We start from the raw sequence: 21,416 nt of genomic DNA, 5'->3' as shown, positions 1-21,416 counted from the left end.
AATGACATCATCCAATTTGCATATCTGTTCATTTGCATATCTAGGTTGAATTAGATGATGATGTAATTTTAAAGTGATACATTGTTGCAGCTCGACAATCAGGAACGTTCTAAATGACGTCATCATACAGAAAGAAGGAACCCTATTGGTGCAAAGTGAGAGCGATGCAGCCATAGAGAGCCCTGCTCATTAGAGCAGATAGAGATACAGCCATAGAGCCCTGATCATTCAAAGGCAGCTTTTAAATGGAAGTACAGGTATCTTTTGACATACATCTATTGTGTTTTATCAATTTTTTATAAATGTACAAATGCTATCTACAGTTACATATCAAATGTGATTGATGTTTGTCTCATATTATCACAGAGCAACATTTGAGTAATTTTGATTAATGTAGTGTACAGTTACTTTGCCTGGTAATTAGTTACTTTAAAAATATAACTCAGTTACTTTTTTGAAGAAGTATCTAGTATCTATAACTAATTACTTTTCATAAGTAACTTGTCCAGCACTGGTTATGTTTCAATAGTTTTCTCATTTAAATGAGATAATCTCTCATTATCTTTGCGACTTGCAGACAGTCGCTGCAGATCTCTGAGTGCAGGCACAACACCACACAACACCGGTGTATTGCAACGGTCGGTACCCCTGATAGAGAGTGTTTCCCTGCTAAAGGTCGTGTTAAACATGAGCTTAGCTGATATTTTTCTGCTACAGTCATGCATTCACGTTGGTAATGCAAAATATGACATTTCTAACTCGATAAGTTATTTTGCTGTTTTGTAATTTTGCCCGAGTTATTCGTGTTAGCGCTGCCTGACAATGTCTTATCCTTATATTTGTAATAAAGTATAGAATTGAGAAGCGATCAGCCTCACAAGTTTTACTGTACACGGTCAGAAATGTCTGCAGTATAAATCCTGTGATGTTAGGAAGTCTCATCACCGGGGATGAGATGAGCTGAAATCTGACCTCAGAACAGCAGCGGGGAAACATTTTCAGTCAGGGGGCCGACTTCAGCTTGACAGCGGAATTTTCATCAGAAAATAAGAAACCTCGTTAAAATGAGAAAACTATCTCGTTTTCATGGGAAGTTTTTTCTTTTGAACAAGGAATGTTCTCGTTACAATAAGAAGTTACTGTATATCGTTAAAACAGGAAAACTATTTCATTTCCTATGATACAACTCAGAACAACATCTGTCCATGAGTGTCTCGCTCAGAAGGTCTGGGGAATCAACCCCACAACCTTCCGATAGGGAGATGACCATTCTACCAATGTAGTGTCATAAAATCACAGCAGCCAATCAGATTCTCCATAAATGATCACTTTACAGGAAAGTTCAAAGTTTGGATTTGAAACGTTTCCCACTTTAACAGGAACGCAATCTGATGATGCAAGTTAAAGGTGCTGTAGGCAGGGTTTTGCTAGTCAATGCTAACTTTTCTGTGTTTTCTTTGGATTAAATGTTAGAGTATCCACTGATAATCCTTTAGGAGTGTAGCATAATTGCTCTACCGCGAGGGCGCAGCGTTTCCATCTGTCTCTGTTCTGAGCTGAAAAGGAATCTCGACAGCTCCAGGTATCTTTGACCAATCAGAAGAGCCCCTGAGGCTCTAACCGTGATTGGTCGAGGGGTGTTCGTCGCACGTTCTTGTGGGAGGGGCTTAACTTGCGTGAGGGCGTGATGTCAGAGTAAACAGGACAGGATTGGCTGTGCTGGGTTTCAAATCGCCATCTTAGATGGGTCAAATTGCCATCTTGCTTAGGTAACCCTAAGCAAGATGGCGGAGATGCGGAATCCTGCCTACAGCACCTTTTAAGTGAAACAACTTCAGAGGAAATGTTCCAGAAAAATGTATCTTATTGTCACACAGAGTGTGAACCTGATCTGCAGACGAGGATAAAAAAGACTGAAAAAAGGAGTAAAAGAGAATCAATGTTTTGATGAGTTTTTTTTTCCTCAGACTGTACTTCAAATGAGAATTCAGAATTTTTACTCTAATAAACTGTGATTACTCTGATAATTTGACAATTTCCTCAGAATTCAAATTTTAATGATCGAATTTTGTGTTAAATCTCAGAATGTTTATTTTCTTTCTCAAAATTCACTTTTTCTTCATCGTCCAGATTTTATTCTCAAGATTTAGTGTTTCAAATAAGAGTTTTTACTTTTTTCTTCAAGTTTCAAACTTGAATAACAGAAATTTGTCCTTGATGTCAGTATTAGGACTTTTCCTGCCTCACAATTCAGACTTTAATATCAAGATCCTGTGCTTAATCTCACAATTTTGACTTTAATCCCCAGAATTCCAGCTATTTGTTTTTTTCAGAAAGAGGCCTACAGCGATGATCATAATGTTGATATAACTGTCAGTCATTTTTTATACAAAAGTAAGAATTCTACAAAATATTAGTCAAAGTCAAGATGAGCTCGTAGTTAAGAAAATGGAAAAATGCAGTACATTGTATATTGTACCCTAAGAACAGCTGTAATTGTCTCACTGAAAGTCTGCAATAAAGTAACAGTGCAACAGACTTACAGGGCATAAAGGGCAAATGCTTTCAGATTGACCTGCTATGGTGAGAGAACCATGTTTCCTTGACATCATGGTCTGTCATAGTAAAATGAGATGCACTCCTGAAGTAAAGACAGAAGCTTTATTATTAGTTCATGCTGTACAATGAAATGTTGTTTGACACCTTTTGTCACAGCAGCATACGAATAAAGACTGCAGGATGTGTAAAGAAACAGTAGCATGTTAAACAGGTGGATAATTGTTATTTATAGCGAATTAAATAACCTTTAAATTAGTATAAGAAATGAGCACAAAAACAAAAAAGTCCGAATTCTGAGATTAAATCAGAGTCCAGTGTATTAAGATAGATGTTTATTCATTTATTTTGGGGTTTGGGGGATTTGTCGGGGTCTCTGCTGCCCAGGAGTCTGTGTCACTTTATTTGATGCGGTTAGTTCTCGTTCTTTTTTTTTTTTTCTTTTTTTTTACGAGCAACACGTGAAGGCGTCACGATGCTGCGCGCTGTAATGGACTTCTCCGTCTCCGCCGCCGCCGCCGCCGCTCGGGCACCGGGAGCTGCGGCAGTCCGTCCTCAGTGAACCCGCTCCTCCACCACTTGATGCCGGTGACCTTGGCCGCCGGTGATCGCCCTCCTCGGCCTCTCGTCGCGCTTCTTCTCTGCTCGCCATGGCATCGTCGGACGGGCCGGACGAGGACTGCGTGCTGCAGCGGGGCAGATCCCAGAGTGACCCGAGCAGCATCACCGAGGTCCGCCTGGGGGACGCGCGCCGAGCAGGTACGACGGGCAGGCGCTGCTGGGAGCATGTGGAGGACTCGGAGGCGGCTCGGTTTGTCATGTCACGTTGAATTTTGGCGTGCGGAAAACACGCAGAGGTTGTGTTGTGCTGTGAACGTGCGTCATTCTCCGTCCCCGCCGTGCGCTCTCTCCGCGCTGCGCCGCCGCGCGCCGCCGCCGCCGCCGGGGCCTCTTCTGCGTGCACCTGCTCACTCCCTCTGACTCGAGATCATCCAACTGGTGTCACACAAGCCCGAGCGGAGGCTTCTCCCACCAGGACCCTCTATTGACCCCCCAGAAGCCGTGATCAGTATCTGATTGACACCTTTGGACACGCAAATGACGCACAGCGCATCCACGGTGTCCCCGTGGATGCGCTACAGAATGGAGAGATCTAATCACACTTGGACTGCAGTATTAAGAGCTTGTGTATCAGACTGTGTGTCCATGGTGATCCAAATGGCAGAAGGCAGTGCTTGGCTTGCCCCCCCTCCCTCTGCTGGTCCCCTCAGTGCTGTACAGCAGTGAAATGCCACCTCCAGGCTGAGTTGTGTGGATGCGTGGTGAGGTGGGATCCACATCTGTGTTGGGAATCTCGCTCCTCTGTTGCTCCGGAGCTGCAGTGCTGAGCTGAGAGGCTCCTGAGCAGTGGGGGTCGGTGTGGAGCTTTGATAAATCACTCGTTTCAGCTGTGAGGGAGCTCTCGCTGACGCTGTGCGCTGCTGAAATGATGTAAGACACAACTGGTATCCGGGCGTGGAAATTCCCACTTGGAGGGCGTAATGAGGAGTAAAATCCAGAGCAACTGATCATTTTTCATTCTGTACTGATCAGACATCGCTTTATGACACGCAGAAGCAGGAACGTGTTGAAATGTAAGGATGTGAGTGAGTTTGAGGATGATAGTCTCAGAAACTGCAGCTCTGGTGGGCTGCTCCTCGTCTGCAGTGGTCCGAGACTGTTGAAAGTGGTCCAAATCCTTGACGGGCCGGTCGAATACTTGTCCGATCCAACACTGTGGCTGATGTAGATCTACCTGCAGCAGAAGTCAGAGCTCGTTCAGTTTGACCTCAAGGGGGGCAGGACATTGAAATGACAGCATGAGAATCATTTAATTCAGATTTCTGGAGCAATTTTAAATGTTTTCATTTGTTTAAGTGCAATGACTTGGACGTACCTTACACAGGTGGAGGATGTGTCAGTACTACAGAACAATTTCAACATTAATTAGCATTTTTGCAGCATTCAGCATGTTTTCCTCACACTGGCTTCAGTGTTACGGTCATTAACGTTCACTACAGCATCACTGAGCTCTCAGCTCCAGTCTCTGTGCTTTAGAGCCACGTTTAGGTGACATTTCTAAGTGAAAACGCAGAACTTTTGCTGTGTTCTGAGTGTCTGTTGACATGACGGTGGTACTCGGAGCCACTGTAAACATGTTTGGAATACGGCCTCCAAGGTGTGGTAGAAGTGCTGATGTGAGGAAAGGAGGATGAATGTTTTGCAGTCCTCACAGTGATCAGAGTTGAACATCCTGCTTCTATGTGCACCTTTTCAGAGAAGCTGTGTTTCCTGATTGCTTCTCCCAGCAGGATGAATGGAGTTCAGCATCTGTGCGATGTGCAAACAGGTCGAACCATTACGCCTCCACCTCAGCACATGTCGGCGCAGACGCCCCCGCAGTCCATGGCGTCTGTGGTCATAATGTAACGGCTCATGGCTTCACGTTTTCTTTACAGAGATCAGTCTCAGACGATGGGTTCAGGCTTCATCACCCCCTGTTTCATGTCGTTTCATTTCTGCCTGTAATGCTTTTCACACATGTTCCTCACTGTGCACGTGTGTGTGCGTGTGTGCGTGTGTAGCTTCACCTTCACGCGTGTGTGTGATGTTCCAGTCTGTTTCGGCTATCTTTAGCTGAGAGGGCCACAGACCAACTCGCAGCTCTCCTGCCAGAGGCGGATATTGTTGTTCTGCTCGTGCCCTGGGTTGTCACGTTGTCGTGGTTGTTATGGTTACGTAACAGCGTTCGTGTGTGTGTGTCTGCGTGTAACTCTTGAGTTACGGGATCGTCCTGCGATACACCTATTTCCCGAAGCCTCCCCACACTGCGGCTTTAAAAGCCATGAAAGAGGAGAAACAGGGGAGCGACAGATCTCTGGGCTGGTGTGGAAACTGGCTGCTCCCCGGAATGTACGGCACCATTTCAGTTCTGTTGAAGGGAAAAACACAGTGTGTGTGTGTGTGTGTGTGTGTGTGTGTGTGTGTGTGTGTGTTTGTGTGTGTGTGTGTGTGTGTGTCTGTGTGTGTGTGCCACTGCAATGATGTCCAATTTATCTACGCCTTCAATGCTGAAGCCCAGGTCCCGTTTCTTTGACAGCAGCGTCTGAGGATGAAACAGTTCTCACTTATGATTGGTTTTTACGTTTCTGGCCTCTCATCTTGAGCAGAGCTTGACTTTGAGCACCATCGTCGTATAAATGGACACCAAAAATGCAACAACAGTTTTGCATTTCCTCTTGAAAACATCATGTAAACGGAGCCTTCGCGAGGACGAGTCTCTCAGAGGAGGAAAATGGAAGATTCGCCACATTCAGCCGGGGATTTAACTTAAACATTCACAGAATCCCGAGAAGTCCCTGCAGAAAGGCTTCAGACCACATCCATCAGACAAGATTATCACATTTTCTGGACTATAAGTTGCACTTTTTGTTTGTTGTCCAGGTAATCATGCAACTCATATTAGACATCGTCTGAAAACTCACTGGTTTATACCGTCCTGAACCACTAACTTCCATGTGGATGGAATCCGGACATTTATGGTGTTGAAATATCTGAAACAAATCTGTTGGAAAATGTAGGAGTTCAAAAACCAACGGTTGTCTGGATGCTTCTTCTTTCCTGTTAGAGACACATGTTTTTTCATAGATGTGATTTATAGTCTGGACTACAGGGTGTGGAGAAACCACTGCATGGCGTCAGGAACACTTCTGCAAACCATCGTCTGTGCACACAAATACACATCTTTTGGAAACCCAGTTCAGCTATTTTCTTGTAAATGACTTTTTGAAGGCAGTTTAAAAATGCTATTTTAAGTTGTTTAAATATAATAAAACCAAGAAAATAAACACATTTTTAGATTTATAGTGAAAACATGAAATTCCACCCGAGGCTTTGCTCGCTGGGTTTTTGTGAATCCTTCTGGATTATTCAAGTCCTGCAATTTAGCAGGTTATCGGCAAAGAAGCATGTAACTATGACTCCCTCGATGTTTCATTGTTTCATTTTAATCAAATATAATTATTCACTGTAAAATAAGAAAAAACAAACAATGATTAGCAATTGCAATGCAGCCTATTTACAATCTCTCAGATTTAGCAATTGTAGGATATGAAGCAACTGCAAGGTTGGGGATTTCAAATCTGGAAGATAAAGATCAGGATTTCGGGTTTTCGGGGTGTGGTGTGTTTTATGACTCAATATTCGCCCTGCTGAGGCTGAATATCTGTTGATGATGATTTTAGAGGAAGCTGCTGTGGTGACGTTCCGATCAGAAGCTGATGGATGAGCTGACGTTGCTGTGAGGATCTGCAGTAGTTCCTTGATGCTTCCTGAGGATCCCTTCAGCCTCCAGCCTCCTCTCTCTCCTCATCTCCAGCGTTGTTCTGCTAATCGAGCGCTGCTCCAACATCAAAGGCTTTCTCCGAGGACTCCCACCAGCGCTACAGCTGCTGCCTCCACCTCTGATCTGTGGACGAGCCTCAGTGAGCGGAGGGAGACGGCGGCCTGGCAGAGAGATGAGCCTCATGTTTTATTCAACAGGAAGTCCATACGTGAGTCTCGTTCCATTCAGAGTGGTGATAGACGGGTGGAGAGCGGGTGGAGGACGGCTGAGCTCGCCAGCTCTTCTCCGTCATGTGTGTTTAGCTCTGAGACCAACATCTGCTCAACGTCTGCACAGCAGAGGAGGAACCGTCTGGAAAACATCACAGCAGCTTCATTTTCTATGCTTCAGGGCTGAGATTTTCACCTGAGACGTCACAGAACTCATTGAAATACTGACATGTGTCACAGCACAGTCTGGACTACGTATTTTATGAGGAAATAGTTATCAGTCAAGATCAATACAGGTGAATTCTGCAGATAAATCACTTATATCTGCACCACATATCAATATTTCCACAACAATATTTCCATTTCAACACTCAGCTCCATATCGTCAGCGTAACAGTGAAAAGATGTCCCACAGGAGGATAGTGTGAACATTATGGGACCAAGGACCGATCCCTGAGGGACTCCGCTGGTAAATGTGTATGGAGCACTAATGGAAGCATATTCTGATCTGCTGTCAATTGATTTCTGTCCAATGATGTGAAGCAGCTGGTGTAGGATTATGTTGTGATAGAGGTTGTCAGATGGTTGTTGAAGATCTTTCAGTGCAGTAAAGGGAAGTTCTATTTACATCTATCCATCTATCCATCCATCCATCCATCCATCCATCCATCCATCTAGTACTTGTGGCTCAGTAACAAACCAACAGTGTTTGTCCTGGGGAACAAATGCTTCTCCTCTGCCTGAGCCTGATCCTGATGAATGACGCAGCTGCAGAAGCTCCACAAATGCAGCTAAACGGGGTCAAACATCAGTTGAAAGGTGAACCACTCGGTGAAACTGCCACAAGGGGGCTCTGCCTGACTTTGCCTGACAGAGGCGGGTTGTCTCTGTCAGGCCAGGTCCGGCTCCGCAGTCACCGGACGTCTCAGAGCGCAGGACAGGGACAAATGGCTTTGTCCAAGGTCGTGCTGCATGCAGCGCGGGGCCCCATTACTCAGCACTGCACTGCAACGTTTGGGATGAGATGGAGAGATTGGCTTTAAATGAGCTCACTACACATCGAATCACCTCTCGGAAGAGGAGGAGGAGGAGGAGGCGGGGGTGAGTGCTGCACGGGCACTGTGAGAACCAGCTCTGAAATTATTAGAATTTCAATGAGAGGAGGTGGAAATGAAAAGCTCCGCACAGAAAATGGAAGTTGGCCTATCTTCACGCACATCTGTGGGTGTTTTTACAGTGTGTGTCTCATGAAGCCTTCAGCACGGACAGCAGCACACGGATTAAAGCTGCAGGGGTCTTTGAGACCCGGGCCTGGCTGAGGCAGCAGCGGGCGGTTCGGTGAGGCAGCTTCACCCTTCGGCCTTCAGGCCCGCAGTGACTTCTCTATCAGCTGGCAGGACAAGGCCTTCACTGACGACGTCTCACTCAAAGCAGCTCATTCCTCTGCTGCGCCGTCTCATCTCTCAGACAGTCCCTGCATGCGGAGACGTCCCAGAGTCCCACTGCTCTCCATGACGTCACAATCAGCCAATGTGGCGAGAGGACATAAGACCTAGTATGTGCGAGACGCTGATGATGTGGGAGGGGCCGTGGCAAGGATGCTTCGACGCACAAGTTCAAACTGAGCCAGCAGCAATCACAGCTGAGCAGAACCAATTACAGGGCTTTTATTTAAGCCGGGTGTTGTTTCATGCTCCTGGACCAACGTGACCTGCTCCGCTCTGGCTGCCGGGGAAGCAGGAGGTATGAAATGATACATACATCTTTTCTTTTTACTTGTTTCCATCACAATAGGTTATATTTTATACGAATTTGATGCTAATATACAGTCTTGATAGACCGAATTTTCCTAAAACTACTACTGAGTATGATATAAAAAAAAGCCACAATTTTGAAATACCATGATTTCTGGATGACAAATCCCTCTTTTAGTTACTTAGTTAATTTATAGTCCACAGTGTGGAGATTTATCTTTGGTCTCATAAAAGAAAAAAAAACAAGCAGAACAACTCAACGACAACAGCAACAACAGGAAGAAACAGCAACACTTACACACAGACATCTTCAGGACAAAAGGCAGGACAGCAGCGGCAGTTACATTCCAACATATCAACGGGACATGGTGTTCAATGCCCCAAATGCGTTAAGGATAAAAGAGTTTTTAAAGATATTGCGATTTGCCCTTGGCACTTTGTAACGTCTACCAGAAGGGAGAAGTTCAAACTCCCTGTTGAGGGATCAGAGGGATCGTTTGCTATTTTTACAGCTTTTTTACTAAGCACTTCCTCGTACATGCAACTTAAATGTTTCTGTCTCATCCCTATGATTTTTGAGGCAAGGTTTACTATCCTCTGCAGCTTGCTTCTTCCTTTTATGTTTAGGTTACCGTACCACATTACCATAGGATTCCCTCTATCAGGTTCTTATAGACTGTTTCCATAATGTGCTTGCTCACTCCAAATGAGTTGAGCTTGCGCAGTAGATGGAGACGTTGGTTACAGGTTTTAAAAATATAGTCTGTGTTTTCACTGAAGTTTAAATTACAATAAATGTATGTGCCCAAATATTTGAACTTGTTTACTACCTCTACAGTCTGTCCCCAAATTATTGTAAGTAGCACTTTTGTTGTTGCTTGGCTAATCATGTGATTTACATCACATACCATGTGGGAACAGAAGCCAGCCACAAGACCACAGAAAAACCTCCATAACGACTGTATTTGACTAAAAAGAGAAAAGAACTAAGCAGAATAAGGTACAAAAAAAAAAAAAGATGAAATGTGCAGCAGAAAACAGATAAAGTTCAGAGTTTTGGGAAAAACGTCTAACGGACTGGAAAACAATAAAGAAACTTGCAGTGATGAAGAAAAACAATAATGCACGCGTTATAAGAAATATCATGGAATTTGTCATGAAGTGTGCAAATAAAAGTCATAAGGGGCCAGCTGAGGAAATGCCTCTCACCACAACAGCTGCAGCATTGAATGAATGAGTGACAGAAGCTACTTTTACTTTGAAATTCTAATCCAACATTTACTCCGTAACTTTTCCACTTTGTAATGTTCTCTCTGATCGGATGTCTGACGCCTCCTGTCAACTTCCTGATCCAGGTTGAACCTGATGTTTATGCCAGAGTATCTGGTGAAAACCCTTGCATGCAAGAACATGCAGACTTCCCACAGGAAGGCCCCTGAAACCTGGAATGAAGGTCTAACCACTAAACCATCCTGCCGCCAGAATCCGAGGTTTTCTTCAAATCCCAGTCAGAAAACTCAGAAAAGAAAAGATGTTTTGTCTGAGTTTAGTGTCATTGAGCAGTGAAGCAGCTTTTCACTGAATTCATTGACAACATTCTTGGATGGCTGAAGTGATTACAATAAAGGTTGAAAATGTGCATTCAAAAATGGAAATTAAACATTTGTCAATAATGTCTCCAGGCAGATTTTTTATTGAATCAATTTCAGTGGTATTCTTGCTTTTTGAGCTCTCATCATTTCGGTTCTCAGCATGAATGAAAGCCTGACGTTACTTCATGTAATGTGCATCAAACCAGTGAACGCGCCACTTCTGTGCAGGGAAGAGAAGGAACGTGGATGGAGACCGTCTGTCTTTGTCTCCAGATTTGATTGAAGGGCAGCACGAACAGAAATAGTAAAACTGTACGACCCCCTCCCCCTCTGCACACACACACACACACACACACACACACACACACACACACACACACACACACACACACACACACACACACACACACACACACACACACACACATCCACACACTGCCTCCCTCCCTTCCCCCAACCACACAACACCCCAACAAACAACCCGCACTTTAAAGGGCTTCTGTGGTGCGTTCAAGTCCTCGCCAGAATTTAAAAAAATATATCTCCTGGCTCATGTTTACATGTGCATCTCCCAGCGGAGCTGCTCTCATGCCTCATTGTGCTCCCCGTGATTTGCACGGCGCTTGAGCAGCGCCGCCTCTTTGGGTCTGAATAGAGGCGCGTGCCCTTTAGACGTCGATCCTGAGAGGGTTCGCTACAGCGGAGCTGCGACCTCCTGTTTACACGCTGCATCTCGTATGAATGCACACATGCCACAAGCGCTGGCTGCTGTGCGTGCAGCTGTACTGCAGATCTACCCAGTTACCCAGCGTGTTGTTAAGGTGGGGGGGGGGGGGGGGCTACTTGACTTAAGCTGTCAGCCATTTACACATAATGTATCTTTTATGAATGTTTCATGTGCTGACCTAATTCCTTTCAGGGCTGAGTAAAAGCAATATGCTGCACATGAGAACACACCAGAGCATGCAGCTGATCCCTTTAACATCCTTGTCTCCACAGCACGGGGGGGCAGGGGGCGGGGGTGCAGGAAGCAGGAGCTCTGTGATGTGATGTTTCTTTTCCTTTTACAAATATCTCCATCACGTCCCGCTGAGATGAGAACAGGCTTCATGGCGCTGAGATGTAATTAAAGCAGCAACGCTTAAGCCCAGAGCTGGAATAGACTGATCGCTCTGACAGACTGGGATCTCAGCAGAGGGAAGAGGAGGGCAGGGCGGCGGCGGCAGCTGCAGAAATCAGGCTGGACGCTGCTGTAACTTCCTCTGGAATTAAGCGTCGAAATTAAAAAAAGAAAAGCTACTAATGATAGCCGGACTGCTGTTCCGACTCCGCAGTGAGACGAGGAACCTCCCCACATCGCTCCCTAAATAAATAACGGTGTGAGTAATTACCACAGGAGGCCACCGTGATTCTGTCTTCTGGTTCAGATGCGCTCAGTCCCTACCAGCTCAGCTCTGTGTCCCGCCAACCTTCCAGCTCGGTGTGGGTTCTGTGACCAGGCTGAAGCGAGGTGTCCATGGACGGCTGATGGTGCTCGACACGAGTACCTTTTGTGATTCAGACCTCTCATTATTCATCATCTGGTCACATAACAGTCACATGGAACTGTGAGTGTTTATGTTTTTCATCAACCGGCTGATTTGATTTGGATTCTTGGTTGAACGTCGCCTCGGTTCCCGGAAGCTGAAGAATGGAAGCGTTTTTTCCTGCTGGGAGTGTGAAGCAGCGTGGAGCTGTCTGGCTCGGCCCCAGCCTCGAAACATCCTCTTCGGAGGAATCCCACACACTCTATTTTGTTTGCAGCTCACACACACACTCCGTCGAAGCCATGCCCCCCCCCATCTGTCACTGTGACGCCGCGCTGGCTTCGCAGGCCGTGTGGCTCTACCTGATGAATGATTCAGCAGATTTAAAGGAGAACAGCGGCGGAGAGGAGGGGACGTTTTTAGGAACCTCAGATTTATGTCTGAAATCTGGCAGCGCTTCCACAACATGAGGCTTGTTTCCAAATGAAATGTCAGGAGAACACATTCAGTCTCCTGCCGGCTGAAGCCTGCAGCGCTTTAGGCTCCGTTTATGTCATGTTTTCAGGTGAACACGCAAATCTTTCGCTACGTTTTGGGTGTCTGTTTAACTGAAAAGGCAAACGTTCGAGAACGGCTCTGAAGGTGGAAGTTCTGCTCTAAGAAATGGCAAAAACAATACGTTTTCACTTGAAATGTTGTTCTGTAAATGAGGCCTGTGTAGCAGCTCCATTCAGTTTTCAGAAAATCACGTGAGATTTTTTTTTTGTACACCATAAAGTATTTTTATAAAAGACTCGTATCTCCTGCTAGTGATTACAGAATATCTGAAATGGTTTGAATAACTAAAAAAATGTTGAAAGCATAAAAACTAGCTGCAACACTGGCTTAAAAAAGGGTAAGATAGCTACAACTTCTAGAAAAGATCAAGTGGAAAATGGTCAAAAAATCTACAAGAGGTTGAATTTGCTGAAAAGGGGGGAAAAACAACAGCAACCAAAAAAAGGTCAATAAAAATAGCTAATTGGGCTAAATATAAACTAAATTGGTCAAAGTATTGAAAATGACGTAAAACACAGGATTGGCTAAAATAGCTAAAAACTAAGAGAGCAGAAAACAAGTGAAACATGAAACAAGCAGAACTGGCTGAAATAAGTACATTTGAGAGAAAGGCTGAAACATCCAAACAGGTGAATTCCTAGAAGTGACTAAATATAACAGGTTAAAGGAGAAGCACTGATACTGAGTGACAACCTGAGAACAGACTGTGAATTATGTTCTGCCAAAATATCCAGACGAGGAGAAAGATGGTTGGAACAGCAGCAGCTTCATCAGCAGACATTTCCACCAGCAGAGTCAGACCAACAGCAGTTTAACTGCTCAGTGGATCCGGGAGGATTTTACACTGAGTCATGAGGCAGGCTACATGCTACATGCTACATGCTACATGCTAACGAGTTTCAGGGCTCACACACCAGGGATGCTACATGCTAAACATGATTCATTTATGACTGATAAGTAGCTAAAGGGCAGTACTCCTACTAGTTCTCCTCCTATAAAAAAAGCGGTATCTGTACATCCAAAATTGTTTATGTTGGTGTTTTATTTGATGTTATTTATAGCTTCAGTGGGAATATATGTTTCGTTTCGAACGTTTCCACACCAGCCATTTAATGATGTGATTGTTGGTATGTTCACTGTGTGAGATGGCTGATAAACGACGGCCCAGTGACTGAGATACTTTGTGGTTTATGGCTTCAACAGAAGAGCTCGTCTCAGTCCAGGCTTCAAATCAATTTTTGAAGTGCTTCGGTGTAAATTGTCCCACAAACGGCTGCAGGTTTGAGCGGTTATTCTGCTGATGTGGACCGTGTTACTCCAATTCCGTCAGCTCCCTTGTGACTATGCAGCACTTAAATACGCCCCCTTCACACACTCACACACACACACATACACACACACACACACACACACACACACACACACACACACACACACACACACACACACACACGCACACACCCCAAAAATCCCATATATTTCTACTTGCACTCCTCATCTACGCTGTGTTTATAATGTAAATTAAAATAAAACCCTCATGTTTAGCAGAAATGGCCAATTTTTGGTTGTTAATCATGAAATGACGGCGCTCTCATATTTGCTGAAGCCGTCCATTAGATCCCTGTTGTGTTCGGCACTCATTATTCCACTGGTGGGTCATCATCTTTTTATGTATTTTTATATTAGCAGCCCATTAGCAGCGCGTTATTGCTCTCTGCACATCATTTACTTATTATCCTCATCCAAACGGAGTCATTGTGTCAGTTTTGTGCGCGGAGGTCAGGGCGGTTTTGTTAAATGGAAAGCAAACATGCCCGCGGAGGAGACTCACTTATGAGAGCAGCACGCTGGAAGATGTGAGATTTGTTCGCTGCATGCTAGCTGCAGCTGCATCGACCAAAAGTAATCCAATACAACCACGATTCCATTATAGTCCTGTCATAAAACAGTTGTACCTGCTTAAGCGGTGTAGCTGTTTATAATCTGATCAGACTCCATGTAAACGGGAGATCGGTTTACTTCCCACTGTTGCACAGCTTATGTTGTGTCATATGACGCCTCACAGAGACTGACGTACCGCTGCATCAGCAGCATGCACGGGGCAGCGCGTAGCCTCTACACCCTCCCTTCACCCCTGGACGTTCTGCGTCGATGTTGTATGTGCAGTAAAATAATTCATCTACATAACACTAGGGGGCAAAGAAGGATTGGTCGCAAAACCTCGTGAAACTCAGAATGATGATAGCATCACAACTAGAATTGTTTTTACCCTGCAGCAGGTCTGAGCAGAACGCTACCTAATGCTGCCAATTCTGGTCCTTCCTTGGCTTATATCAAAAAGCAGCGGCCATCACGGCGCCTGGTGTCTGGGGACGTCTCCTAATCAGAGTTTATGATGCCTCATAAACTGATGTCAGGTCAGTTTGATCCTTCTGACAGTGGTGATGGTTTTTCAAGGAATCCTGAAACCCAAATATTTCTTATCAAACAACGCTTCTCTAGCAAAGGGAGTATTTACTGCGTGATCATCTGGATCACATGTGGAGTTTCTTCATACTGTGTCATGACGTAGTAGCGAGGACCAATCACGGCCCTTGTGGTCTGACCACTTCTCCTTGCAGCTTTCTTTGTTTTTAGAAATATTTGGAGGCGCTTTGGTGACATGGAGGCTGTGCGTCGCTGGTCTGAAGCTTCGTTTGGTCTTTGTGTGTCTTTTAAGTACGAGTATGGAGTATAGACAAATACAGCTGATGGATGCAGGAGACAACGCTGCTCTTCAACATGTCATCTTTTCTACAGAGCCTGAATGAGTATCTTTCTTGAGCATTAGCATTAGCATTAGCAGAATGAACATTTGAGGACACTCATTGTGGGACCATGTGTCACAAACGGTCAGCATCACGGTCCATTCCTTCAGGTGCCCCAAGGCAAGAGGCACGTCGGGGGACTCAAGCTATTCAAAATGCATGGTGTTTCTCAGCTGCAGGCAGGGGCCCCATTAGGGAGATTCCCAATGCGTCGTTGCAATCTGAGCAGGTTTTCATTTGTGTCATTGATATCAGTGACGTGGACCCTTCAATGGCCTACAGCAACCAGCAGGGGGCTCCATCAAGGGGGGCTCATAACGAGGTGTTGCTGCAGATAGGAGTTCGAACACGTTATTGTTGCTGAAGAGACACTTTAAGTTATTTCAAATACTCAGATTACTGCAGCTGCATTGAAGGAGCAGACTTTATTTCTTTAATGTCAAGTGTTTCATGGTGGTGACCATTCTGATTTACTTTCAGCGTATTCAATTGAGCCAGTAAATAATCAAAAATGGTCCGTATGGCTCACAGTCGTGTTGATGGTTAAAAGCTGTCAGAGTTTGGACTCCTATATGAGTTTATTGTCTGAAGGGAGGTTCTTCTGACTGGATGATTCCTGTCGTCTTTTTCTCATGAAAAAAATGCAGAGATGCAGGAAGTCTTGCTTTTCTGCTTATTGTCTGAGCGTCATTTCACTCCGACCATGTTCACACATTTTAATCCAAGTCTCAGTTTCAAGTTTAAACAGCAGCACTTTGGAGCCGATTTCTGTTTACACAGAAACGGCAGAAAAACGCTGAAAGCGTCGTCATTGGAGCCACTAGAGGGAGCTGCTGTTTGTTTTTGGAATGAAACCACACACATGGGCGCGGAGAAGAGCTACTGACGCCCATGTGCAATAGCAGCATTTCTGTCATCTACACGGAGATGGAGTCAGAGCGTTTTAGTTGTTCCGACCTGTCTAAACAGACCCACAAAACACAATGCAAGTTTTGCATTTTTACTTAAAAACGATGCGGAAATTGGTTTTAAATCAGCTTTTCTTTCTTTTCCAAAGACAAGTTTTTCAATAAAAACTGCTGCTGCCATCACGAGATTCCCAGTTTTGCCAATAATATACACCACAGGTGATCAGTCCTCTCATAGATTTGGATTGTTGGATTACATTCGGATCTGGAAATGTGGAAGCCTCTCGTCAGGAAGTCTGCAACCATTTCCAACCAGAGGGGTTGTTTTCACCACTTCCTACCTGTAAGTGCAGAACTGTTGTTGCGTTGTGGGTGTAACTGACTGAAAACACAACCTAAAGTTCCCCTGGAGCTGAACCTGTTTAAACACCTGTCCTCCAGCGTTTGGCTTCACTGTAATGTTTAACACATTTCGTCCATAACCGTCCGCAGCTTCAAACTCGAATCCCACAGTCGTTTCTGCTGAACTCCTCCGGCTGAAGAAGTGCCGTAAAATAACTCTTTCCTCGTTCATCAAGATTCTAACTTTTTATGAGCTGATGGTCATTTGTGTGCAGGACCTTTTGGCGCCCTGCGCCCCCCCCCTCTCGGCCGTATTAAGGGAAGCCTTGTAAATATTGAATGAGTTCAGTGTTTGCTGAGCAGCCGACATGATTGTTTACACTCTTTGCTTACTGCTGGTGTGTCCCTGAGGGGAAATCCAGCTGCTGACTTTTATCATCTCTGATTTTACTCAGGTCCTCCCGCTGTTAATGTACGGTTGGCCCTTTAGAAGATCGATGGTTAACCGCGAAGGCTTTGTTTACACACCGAGCGATGCCTCCTGAATAATTAATCATGTGTCTGTGTGGCTGCAGAGTTCATTGGATGGACTGAAAAAAGAAGTAATTGATTGCAGCAATTCAGAAACTCTAGTTTGAATTGTCAGAGGAATTTATGAGTGTTGAATGGGACTTTGTGGTATTTTTATTGCATGTTTTTTCACCTATATGCTCTTGACCTTTAAAACCTACCTGATTAATATCTACATACTGCGCTGCTTTAGACACGAGTCTAAAACATTCCACCCACAGAGTAGCTTATGTCCTGTTCCATGCAGCGGAGCTCTGGAGCCAATCCCAGCTGACCAACCAAATACCGGTATCTTCCAAATGACAGAAAGCTGTCCCTCTCATGTCAAGCATCTTCTCCCTTTCTCCAGGTGCTACAATTTCCTCTCACATATGAGATTATGCGAAGACTAAATCACAGCGTGTGTGTGTGTGGTCGTCTCTGTTTGCAATGTGATGGACTGATGACGGTGTAATCTGCCTTCAGACAGACAATGCTGTGAATAGATACAATGATATAGAAGACAAGTTGCAAAAATAACTGTCACAGCATAAAGTATTTTGATATTTGGGTAAGATGCCACAAAAATAGTGCAAGTTCTCTGAACTATTAGAAGCTAGATATCTTTATTTGAAGCAAAAATTATATTCCATCCATCTTTTATACTGCTTTATCCTCGCAGGGTCATTGGGAGAAGAAATAGAAATTATGTAGTATATCAAAATATTGCAACGTTGCATTCTGCTGACGCTGCATGATGCTGTTCTGTTAAATCAAGGTAAGTAGTACATGTTTGATGCTATGTCATGGATTTGAGGGCCAGACTGGGCATTTCTGTGCAGAATTTGCAGATTTTTCCCGTGCACTTCTGTAGGTACTCTGTTTTCACTCTGCTCCCTGCAACCATGACTGCATAAAGCAGTGTATAAAATGTGAAATTCATCCTAATTCAGTGTGCTGCAACATAAATAAATCTGTGCCAGTAGCACCTAGAGTAATTCTGACTGCACTGGGTGAAAATACAGGTTGTCAGCTTTCAAATGAGACCCCAACCATGCATGTACTCCAAACAGTTCAAGAACAGCATCCCGAGCTTAAAGGGTTAATGATTATTTAGCATAATCTTTGAAGAAAAAAATATTTTAAGCGTTAATTTAAAAACCCTCTTCTTGTTGTGATTATTGTTACTGTTATTATGAATAAATAAATAAATAAATACATATGAATGAATGAATGGACTCTTGCTTTTCCTGCTATCGAGTTGAATCAATCTTTATAAACTGGGGAAATCCTTCCACATGTGTGTCTCCGGTGTTTCCGACGCTGCCCTGTGTCCGTGAACGCACCGCGCGTGCTTACTGTACTCCAGTGTTTTGCAGTACGGGCTCGGTGTGTGCGCCGGATTCTTCGCCCCCCTCCTCCCGCCGAGAGGGGCGGGGTCGGCGCGATGGCAACAAGCAGCAGCGGCGGCGGCGGCGGCTCGCTGCAGATGTCCACACTTTTCACCTCCCTCTCGGGTCCCTCGCGTCGCTTTCCCGCGACATTTGCATAACTTCCAGAAGAGGGATTATTCAAAGAGGAGCTTCTGAAAAAAAGTATTTTTCGAGCGGGAGTTCAGGATCGGCGTTAAGCTGTGACTGCGTGAGTCTCCGAGCGGTGCGTGAGTGAGCCCGGCGGCTCACAGGATGTGAGTATCGAGCGCCGGAACTGGAGCAGATCCTTGTGTCCTTTAAGTAAGTTTTTATTCACTAAAAGTGATTTATTAAGGACTCCGGGGTGAATGTGATACTCCTGACATGCACCTCTTTGTCTTCTGTGTGTTTTCGACCAATTTCTCACCTCGTATCTCAGTTTGGAGCTGATATTCTCACATGTGGTGCAAATTTCATAAATTGACGTTTAAATCCTCCTGATGAGACTTTAAGAAATTAATTCGACTTTTTGAAGTGTTTTTCTTTAAGAGGTGAGGACTAATGAGGATGCTGTGACATCTCCAGGTTTCTCCTCCTCATCTTCATCTTTATCCTCCTCCTCATCACCTCTATCTTCTTTCTTCTAGCTCCTCCACCACTCCAATTAATATTTCAGCATAACTTGCAAATTAAAAATACAGCATCCATCCCGTCTCTCACTCTCCATCCCCCCATCCAGATACCGCCACCTCTTCGCTCCTCCGCCAGCCGTGATTGGCTGGAGCCACGAGTCTCTCCGTGTGGCAACAGCCTTCCTGTCTTCATCCCTTCCTCCACCCCTCCACCCTACACACACACACACACACTCACACACCCCGCTCCATCCATCCACCCAGCAACTCCCCGTTCCTCACGCCACGGTGCTTCTCTTTGCCTCCGAGGGACCATCTCTGCAGCATCCCACGTGGTCGCCATGGCAACCGCAGCCTGACCCTGGGTGTGCTTTTTGCTTTGCACTTACTATGAAGCTTGACCTGGATTTTTTCCTCACTCTGTCTCTCTCTCACTACCCCCCAACAATTGCAGCATCCACGGCGAGGCACGCCTGACTTGTACGACTGACCTGCTTCTTCTGCACATTGCTGTGCGGTCAAGCAGCAGCGGCGGCGGCGGCAGCAGCGGCGGGTGGCAGGCGAGGCCGATGCGCCGCTCGCTGATGAATCACAGAGCTCTGACTTGACGTCGGCCTTGTGTTGAGAGCGCGGCCCGTTGAGCTGCACGCGTTAATGCTGACGAGCCAGAAAATCACCGTGAACCAGTGATGCTGGAGCCTTGTGGCCGTGGAATGTTCATTTAAAGACACCGTACTGCTGTGTTTCCACTGTTTCTTGACTCTACGTGTCATAAAATCCTCGTTGGTGTCAGTTTGGGTTTTTCCTGCGACATCGGCCCTCACCTGTGGCGCGCCGACCGCCGCGCCCTTAGCTGTGTCTTCCTGCTATTGCGAGCAAGTGTGGATGAATTTCTTTGGGAATAACGAAGCAGATGCTGTGGAAAATGAAAGGCGAGCCGCCGCTCCCGCTCTGCCCACGGCTCAGCTGCAGGCTCCCCCGAGGTGTCAGCTCCTCGTCGGAGCCAGACTGTGTAGGAGGGCCTATTTTTGGCCTCTCTCTCTCTCTCTCTCTCTCTCTCTCCCATCCGAACCTCCTTCTCTTTGTCTTTCCTCTGTTTCCTCGGTTCTCCCGGAGCTCGGTCGGCCTCTGAGGGTTCGTTCGGCTGTCTGTGGTTGTGATCGCTCTACTTCAGCTCGGCTGAAAGCTCTTCAAGAAGACAGAGGAGCAGTGAAGAGGGATCACCATTGATTGGCTCCTTCTCCTGTCAGGAATTGAAGCTTCGGTGTTTTTCAATCAACTGCAGATGAATCTGCACGCCTCACTTTCGCTGGTTACTGAGCCTGAAATACACAGCTTTTAACACTCTGACAATGTACAATCCAATTCTGGATTTCCTCTATGAAATTTTTTTACTTGTGAAACAATGTCAACTTTATTTGTGTGACATTTGAGTGAAAGTCCTTCTGTCAAAAAAATGCAAACATCAGAACAAATATACAGCAATAGCATTATCAAGACATTAAAAAAAAACAAAAAACAAAGAGGATTTATAAAACAAACATAATCGGAAGATAAAAACAGGGTAAACATGAAGAAGTTAAACAATAGTGGGCCCAGGATGGAGCCATAGGGAACTCCGCTTATAGTTTAGCTTACCGTAGGTTTGAAATTTTCCATCCAAAAAAATTAATTAATTAATTGCTGTCCTTTAAATGATAAAACATCTAAACCAGCTCAGTACAGTGACACGATTAGGCGCAGTCTGATTTAATACATATATGTTTATATTCTATTACAGCTGGAAATGGACGGAAACTTGTCTTAGTTTTTCATAAAATTGTCCAAAGACAGAAATTCATGCTGAAATGTCAAAAGATTTTCAGTCTGAAAGAAGCAAAAGAGAAAATTCACGTTTCAGAAGATGAAGCTGATTGCCCCCACAGGGAAATTCTGAAATACAATGGATGTAAGTTGCCACACGAAACACTCCATGCAGCCGTTTGGGGTTCATTGTCTTGCTTAAGGACACTTCGTCCTGTGAGATGAGGAATCAAGCCTGCATCCTTCTGACTGAGAGACGACTGCTCTACTAACCAAACCACAGATCACAGATTGATCATTAAATATGTGATTAAAACGTCCTGTGAGGAACTCTTTTGACCCCGTGATGCTGAAATGGAAATAAATTCACCGCATTCCAAACGC

The 21,416-nt window shown here is 45.0% G+C and overlaps 1 protein-coding gene across 1 annotated transcript in view; it reads left to right on the top strand.

The window, feature by feature from the left end:
• Positions 1 to 3,018: 3,018 nt before the first annotated feature.
• Positions 3,019 to 21,416, top strand: part of phactr3b (phosphatase and actin regulator 3b) — a 44,682-nt gene continuing 26,284 nt past the window's right edge. The window contains exon 1 of the mRNA XM_030091942.1: positions 3,019 to 3,315. Coding sequence (XP_029947802.1) covers positions 3,207 to 3,315 — 109 coding nt within the window. The 5' untranslated portion in view covers positions 3,019 to 3,206. The remainder of the gene's footprint in view (positions 3,316 to 21,416) is intronic.

This window comes from Salarias fasciatus, chromosome 5 (assembly GCF_902148845.1).
Source record: "Salarias fasciatus chromosome 5, fSalaFa1.1, whole genome shotgun sequence".
Taxonomy (NCBI): Eukaryota; Metazoa; Chordata; class Actinopteri; order Blenniiformes; family Blenniidae; genus Salarias; species Salarias fasciatus.
Note: the sequence above shows the minus strand (reverse complement) of the source record. Positions and strands in the feature narration are given on the sequence as shown.